General features: G+C 28.2%; 1 protein-coding gene across 1 annotated transcript in view; it reads left to right on the top strand.

Moving 5' to 3' along the window:
- Positions 1–1,430: 1,430 nt before the first annotated feature.
- Positions 1,431–8,597, top strand: part of LOC136796264 (uncharacterized) — a gene marked incomplete at its 5' end in the record, with an annotated part of 8,757 nt that continues 1,590 nt past the window's right edge. Inside the window, 5 exon segments of the mRNA XM_067049440.1 lie at positions 1,431–1,833; positions 4,185–4,289; positions 5,352–5,504; positions 6,733–6,852; positions 7,974–8,075. Coding sequence (XP_066905541.1) covers positions 4,266–4,289; positions 5,352–5,504; positions 6,733–6,852; positions 7,974–8,075 — 399 coding nt within the window.

The raw sequence follows: 8,597 nt of genomic DNA, 5'->3' as shown, positions 1-8,597 counted from the left end.
AATTTAGGAAATAATTTAATAGAAGAAATTATTGGGACAAAGGCAATTAGCCGGCATTAATGAATTTTAAGGAAAAAAAGGAATGAAGACAGAATAAGGAATCCTTGAGAATGACCTGAGAGGTCGAAACGTCGGATGTTAAAAAAGAATAAAGTTGAGAGAAGAGAGATCAAAATTGTTTTAAAAAGAAATGAATTATTAAGTTTACCGATCTGCCAATTGACTTATTCTATGATATTTTTCTATGACATTGACCTGATTGTCTAATTTTTCTATGAATAAATGAAAATTTAATATTTTTTTGACATTTATTGTTGAAACATTTTGTTCAAACAAACAGCTTTACCACAAATTTTCCTAAATTAATAAATTACATACGGAATTCTATACTATGAATAGGATTACAAAACTTGATAGTTTTTGTACCAAATATAATGAAAAATACGATAAAATTCATACAATAAAATTTATTTAAAAATCATATTATGTCATCTCTGAGAATATAAGTGTTCATATTATATACATTAGATTAAAGTTGAAGACTTCATAGAATATATGTGCATGAATTTTAATTATATCTGTCTCTGCAGTGTAGTAGGTAGTGTCGCTGCCTATGAACCATGGATTGATACATGTGACCCCGAGCATTTTTATCTTAATGGTTAGGATCAGGAACAGGGTCCAATCAGCCTTGTGTGGATAACTGAGTAGGTAGTTGAATAAAGAAATAGCAACTGACCTACGAAAGTGAACGTAAGATTGTGAGATATCTTTTATATGATGATATGTCTCATTATATCACCTGTCAACATATAAAAGAGGATTTATTAGGTTTTGTTTATCCCAGGAGATATGGAATAAAGAATTATTGTAACATAAAATAAAAACACTTTATTTGTGAAAATTATAAATAATACAACTGTATTCCGCCTGAATATTAATCTGATTTATTGGATGCTAGGTGGAAGAGGCCCATACACTGTTAGCTTTATTTTACTGACACCCAATGATGCCTATATCTCTTACTATTTCACTAATTTTAAATGAATATTTTACTACTTATATCAACAATACTTCATTGCCCATTACCTCTCAAACGTACTGTTTTCACTATCATCTTGCATAATTTTTAATGTATCGATCCAAAGCTAACAAATCAACAACAAGTGTTACTATCCATCCAACTTTTACCTAAATCCCAACCATTCTTCATCATTTAAACATTCATTTAACCTCCTTTTCTTCTAGTGCTTAGAAGTGCGAGGATTCCTAAGGCAGATTTTGATCCAGGAATTTCTCTCCTGAACCATCTGTCCTCCTCCCCCCCCCCCATTCAAAGGCCTCTTGGATTCAACTTTCCAATATTTTTCATTCTCTTCTTCTTGATTTCTGTTCTTGTTTGCTTTTACTCTATTATTGATTAGAATCAACTCAAAATAAAAATATTTTTTCACTTATCTTAAATCTTTAATAATATTTTATTTATTTCCATATCAATGCGTAAGAATATTCATCACTAAATTTATATCTAAAGCAAAGAAACCCCAGTCACATTATGTAAACTAGTAGTATAAAGATTAGATAAAAATTACAGTCACCTTAGGGACAGTGTTATTTTCTTATGCCCTTGGTTTTCTACAACAATTTTATCTACAATAGAAAAGATGTTTGAACAATATTGTATCTAAATTGCAGGTTCCTGTGCAAAGGATAACTAAATACCCTCTTCTTCTCTCCCGTTTGTACAAAGTGACTCCAACGCACATAATTGGTAAAGAAGCAATTAAGGAAGCACAACATAATATAGAACTTCACCTCGAACACATTAATTATGTGAGGATATGTCAAATATTTTTAATCAATATTTTTCAGATTGATAATCCTAAGGTTTCTTTATTCAAAATACAACAAATAATTCACTTAGTTTTACATGAGAGTAGACAGAAAAAAATATTTATAAAAAATAAATTTCCAAACTAATCAGATGACTTTAAGCAAAATTTACAGTATTTTGACCAACCAAGTTTCAAGATTAAGCTTGACCAAGTTAGAGTTGAAACACTATGCTTGACTAACTAATATTAATGTATTTGACTGTATATATTACAGATGTTAGCGTGATATACCACCAACAGCAGATGACAAGATAGCTTTAAGACTATGACATATCGACAACACTTTGGTTCTTCACTGACTTCACAAATAAGTACTTACTGATGCACGAGCCACCTACTTGAGCTCAAACTGAACCGTTTTCTTCAGTTTAAAACTTTTGACATTATGTTAGATGATTCATACCTAATGTATTCTTATTTATTATTCATAATTGTGTTCTATTTACCTATCTTTAACAGTATTCAACATTAAACCTATGGCACATATATAATCAGGTGAAATAATGAAGATATTAAATTTTGAAATAATATGACTTCATGTTATTAAAGTTTTAATCACTGTTCACAATTTTGCATATTTATTCGTTTATTTCAAATAACAATTATTTATCTTTAGTTTTTAAAATTATTAAGTGTAGCATTATTACTTCTTATTTTATTCACACAATAACCCAACAAAAATATTGCTTAATTTGTTCCTCACTTCATAAAATAGAGCATTTTATATGGATGAATAATAAAAACTTTGCTACCTACTTACATAAAAATAAAGTAAATATTAATTTTATCATTTTTATTTTATCTATTTTTTTATTTTAAATTAGATGCACTGTAGAGTATTTCATCTATTTCATCTTTGAATCAAAATTTTTAATCTCACTTATAAACTTACAAGGTTTTTGGCTAAAAACTACAGAAATAGAGGTTATTTTTTTTGTGTGTGTGTTAATATTAAGGAACATCGTACCAACATTATTAGGAATTACCATACACTATAAAATTTTATTGTATTTATTTCATTTTTTTCGGTTGACACTATAGACACTGAAGATCTTTGGTTGCTCAATATTGTCTTCTTACAGATATAATTTCTTGCGGATGCAGAAATAGTCCAGAAGGGGTAACCAATTCACCCATATTTCAATAAACAATGGTTTCTTTCGTGCATTGACGGACTATCCACCGGCTCAATAACTAGTCCCTTCAGGCCAATTTAGTAGTAGTGACTTTCTTAGTTTCTCACTCAAGTTCTAGGAAAGTGACAAAATGTTCTAGAACCACAGATTATAGCTCTTCAGGGTCAGCATGATAATCTAACTTTCTTACTCTAAAACAGACTGTCCATAGACAAAACCTCTGGACGGCTATTAACATTCTGAAAGATCAAAAGGGTAGGGATAGGATCATCACTCTAATTCCTGGTCGGTGTAAGTTACCTCCAGTAGGCTAAAGGACCTCTCATGGCCACAACATTGTTGGGGCTATGAAGTTAACTGGATCACATTTATTCAATAATATTAATTTCGAGCCCATTATACCTAATCATGTAATCAATGTTCAAATTAAAAAACAATATTATTTCCAAATAAGAATAACTTGAATAATTGGTACTGGGTTTTGGTTTAAATATAATAATGTTCTTTTTTTTATTGAGTTTTAACACCCTATGCACTTCTAACTGGCTGAGGAAGAATCTTTTCAAGATATCATAATGTGGACTTTAACAATACCCAAGGGATCTCCATACCTTTTTAACGGTTTAATTTTATGTACAATAATTACGATGGATTTTAGTGATTTAAGTAGTTCAGTGTTTACTACAATTTCCTCATCACCTGGATGAGGAATCTGATCTGTAATTGGTTGGTCTACCCAATTCGTTTGGCTGACTTATAACTTTCCAACATTTTTCTTAGTAATTTCAATTTAATTTTTTTTTTTATTATAATTCATTTCTTTATGAGTAAAATGTTTAAAGACCAATAACATTAACTCATTTTATTGAACTATTAGAGTGCTTTATCAGTGGTATAAGACAATTTCCCATTATTATATTATAAGACACTAGGGAAAAAAAAAAATGTTATGACCATATTTATTTACAAAAACAGTAGCTATACAGTTTTATGGTAAGACTGAGAATCTTGAGTGACAGATTTAATGATAAGATTGGAAAAATAAATAGACAGAAATCTATAGACTCCATTTATCTGAATGGAATATGTATATTGTAACTACTTATATATAGGATATTTATAAGTATCCATACTAATTTTCCTTTAATTACAGTTAGCAAAAGATATTAGCACAAATAAATTATGGAGGAGAATATCGATAACAAACGGGAGAAGAGGTAATGAAGAAACTGACATGACCAACATCAAACTCAGGAAGGTAATATCAAAATTTTTAATAAATGTTAAATTTTCTTTTTTTTAGATTGAAATAGTGTATACCAATTGTATAAAAGCCTTGCTGTTAATTTGACCTGTCCTATGAGAGGACATAACTATTTTATAAATAAGAAAATTCAAATGTATTCTCTCAGAATAAACAATGCATTCAAAACACATTGATCTCAGAATAAACCTGTTTCATGTTTATTTGATTCAAGAATTAACACAATTTCAAGACCAGTTTTTTGTCAGATTGACAGATATGTAAGGGCACCCTTATTTGATAAGTGATTATTACCCTTGAAATGGAAAAAAGGCTAAGGAGTTATCATCATAATAAAAAACATAAGCAAAACTGACTATGCGTTTATTAAATCATGCATTACCGATTGATTCTATTACTTAGTATATATAATTAGATGTTGTAACTGTGGCTTAAAAATTGGTAGAAATAGATTATTTTAACTTTCAACTTATGTATATTTTTAAGCTTCAGATCTACTAATCAGTTAAGAGATTATGACGCGAGGCATATATATACCATCTGAACATAAAATAATTGCAATGTATTTATGTGCAATTACTATGTAAAATATCAATAGCGAAATCCAATAATTTTTAACCTTTTGTAATAAAAGTAATACTTAATTTCATATTAAAACTATATATAAATAGCTTCAATTTTAATTTGGTTCGGTACCCAGATTATTATATCAAAGGATAATTCCAATTACCAAAAATAGTTTATTAATGTATAAAACTAACAATAGTTATTTATTAATCAACAACAACCAAAGAGCAGAGACTATTTATTAGTTTAAGTACACAAAGAAGTCATTTTAGTGTTAAAAAGAATAATTTATTGATCTTGCCAAATTTTTGCCCATTCAGACTTCATATTAGTTATTTATTAATTTAAGATTCTTTCATGGATCCAAATAATGTTGATTTCAATAACACTCTAGTAAGTTATATTGATATGGTTTAGAGTCTAAATTAAAAAATGTCTAAAATGCATATTTTTTATTTTTTTTTTACGGAATTTATGATTTCAATTCAGATTGCGGTGGATGTTCTGGAATGGACACATGAGGAAGTTAGATTTGCAATGGAAGGCAAGCTGCTCTATACACAACCTACAGATGGGAATTGGAAGAGAAGAGCCACCATAAAACTGACCCCTGTTAACGCATTGCTTGTTACCCTAGGAAAGGTATGTTGTTATAATATTAACAACATTAAAAACTTTATGTTTTTAATGGTTATATATTGATTTAAAACAACAATTTGTACTGTAACTCTTATTTGATTCTAGTGCAGGTAGGTTGTAATGGATAAAAGGAAATACCCCCCCCAAAAAATAAATTAATTAACCACAAAAATATATTCATAAATCCAAAATAATTATATTTTTTTTTAAGAAAGAAAAATTATATAACTCATGGAATGGAGAAATTATGTCAAATAAAAAATATATAAAGGACATACTTAATTATATCCATCTTAACACTAAATATATACATGAAAAATTGCCAATTTTGTAATAAGGAATAATGAAAACATCTAAAGTTCTAATATAAAAATATACAGGTGATGGAGGGTATTACGAGGGAATGGATGATAAACCATATATTAGTCATACATCTATATCAATATTAGTTAAGTTTGTACTCTGTCTGTAAAATACAGTTAGAGAAGAATGCGACCTTAAGTCGATGTTTAAAAGAGCAGGAAAAAAAAAAAAGTAGAGAGCAACTCATCTAACACACTGAAAGAAGAGATTTTTGGAAATTTCATTACTTCTTTCTCTAATAATTCCAACCATTGGCTTGAACCACTTTTGATGCCACTATATTCATATCAGATTCCAATATTTAATCACCACTGGGTCAATAAACATTAAACATTAATTTAACTGTTAAAATCATATGCTGAAAGAATTTTCTAGTTTTGCTAAGAAAGTACATCACCAATTAGCTGAATGCTAGTTAAGAGAAAATTTACTGTATTTGTAAAAGTTCTGAACAATTTTTATAATTTTGTGATTTGTTACTAAGATTGGTTTTATAGACTTTTACAATTCCATATTATAATTAATTCCAATTATAAAAATAATAATAAATATTGGTAAGAAAGGAAAATATAAACAATGCTTTAAATACAAATACATATATAAGGGCATGATGTTGGAGAACGTTTGGGTTCCAGAGTGCTTAGTTCACAAAATATTTATTTTGTGGAGGGCCTGGGAACACATTCCTATATAAGTGGGAGACTATATAAGTGGGAGAAAACAAAAAAAAAATAAATAAATAAATGTTCTGAATATTGCGGAATTACAAATACGAGTGCTAGAAACATCCTTCAAGAAAAAATATTTTCAATATTTATTTTAAAATATGTTCATTTGAATTTTATTAGTATTAAAAATTTGTTTACAGCCAACAGATGACTACCAACCAGATACAGATGACCCTCTTGTATTTCCAAGACAAAATGGAATCAGAGATGCAACTTTAGTACTAATGAAAGAAAAAGGAGGGAGATATTCCTTGCTCAGGGTAGGTCACTAATGTAACTTATTATGGTATCTTATTATACAATTGTAATATTGTCAATAGTAAAATAAGAAAAAAAATAATGTCATAAATAATAATTATACTACCAATGAGCAGTTTTTTCATACAAGTTTGTGTCATGTTATATCATTATTTACAAGCATATATTTGTTACTTCATTTACTTGTTGTATTTAATACAGTTGTAAATCTCAATATTTTTTTTAAATATATCACAAATAGTAAAAATTAATTTATATTGCACTTTACATTTATTGAAATTATTTTAAAGTCATTAATTGGTAAATATACCCCTTTCATAATGGAGATTATGTTTAATGTTAAATTTTGACAGATACTTTAGTGTTTTCTTCTGGTTAGTCTTTCTCCAACAGAAATGTCTAGCTTTGTCATTTATATAATCAAGAAACCTCAAGAGATGTTTATATATTTTTTGGTTTGGTCAAGTGGTAGTAAATAAGTCATTTTTTCCCTTCTTATGGGGTGCTGGCCCATCATACTCAATTGGAACCCTTATAAACATGTAGTGGTAACCTAAATGACTGTCAAGAGCTGGATTCTTTATTTGAACCACATTGAGAACATCAAGATTTAGTTCATCTAGGATCACTTTTACTGACTATACTTTTGTCCACTTACTGTTAATCCCTTTAATGGTGGCAAAGTTAGTACTTACTTCAGAAAGTGTTTCTTCTAATTATACCACTTGTTATGCTATAAGCTTATTCAGCTTTCCTTTGATGCAAAATAATTTTATAAGCCCTTTTGGATTATACATTGTAGCAGCATTAGGATATTGCAGGATATTATAGGATTCATTGACCTATGTTGAATATTTTTCTGTTTCAATATTATCTATTTCCTACACAGATTAATTGTCATAAGCAGCACACCTCTTAAGTGTTCAACACCCTAAAACCTTAAACTTTAACCCATTTCTTAGCCAGGACATCAACCAAAACAATAATTTGCATTGATGCATAATGAAAGATTGTTATTATCATGTGAAAAAATTTCCGGATAAAAATATGCATCAGGTTTTTAAATATTAATTTAAACCGCAATAATAAAACAATAATTTATTGTATTTCTATTACTTTTCAGGAACCATTGTTTCTCGATAGATGCATCGTGTGTACAGAAGGGGATTTAGAAGATTATTTTGAAGTACAAGAACTACCAACAAAAGACTCTTATATATTTAAGGTAGAGAGTTATAAAAAAAATCAGATTATAATTTTTAATTTTATTTATTATTATCTAATTAATTTTTTTTTTTACAAGCTTTCTTAATTAATGGTTCATATAAAAGGATTATTAACCTTTTCTCTATTTGAATCTATGAGATTTTTCACTGATTATTATTTTATAATATGAAAGAAAAACTCATTAGCACATATTTTCTTATAGGCCATATCTTATAAAAGATGTATTTAAATAAACACCTATCGAGTGATCAAATAATTATTCAATTGAATGATCCTCAAATATTTGGTATGTTCGCTTCATGATATTATGATGTTACTTATTTAACTAGATTATTATGTCATAAAATGTAATAAATCATTAATTTGGAAGAAGTTACTCATGTTCTGGCATGTGCACATTAGGTGGATATGACAAAGTGAAAAGTAAGCTTGATGAAAGGTTCATGAAGTAATGTATTATATATCTCATTATATTAATGAAAACTCATCCAGTAAAGAACCTGTAATATTAAGGAAATAT

Source organism: Halyomorpha halys, unplaced genomic scaffold (assembly GCF_000696795.3).
Source record: "Halyomorpha halys isolate HHAL.00 unplaced genomic scaffold, Hhal_1.1 Scaffold106.1, whole genome shotgun sequence".
NCBI lineage: Eukaryota > Metazoa > Arthropoda > Insecta > Hemiptera > Pentatomidae > Halyomorpha > Halyomorpha halys.
This window is presented reverse-complemented; position numbering and strand designations above follow the sequence as displayed.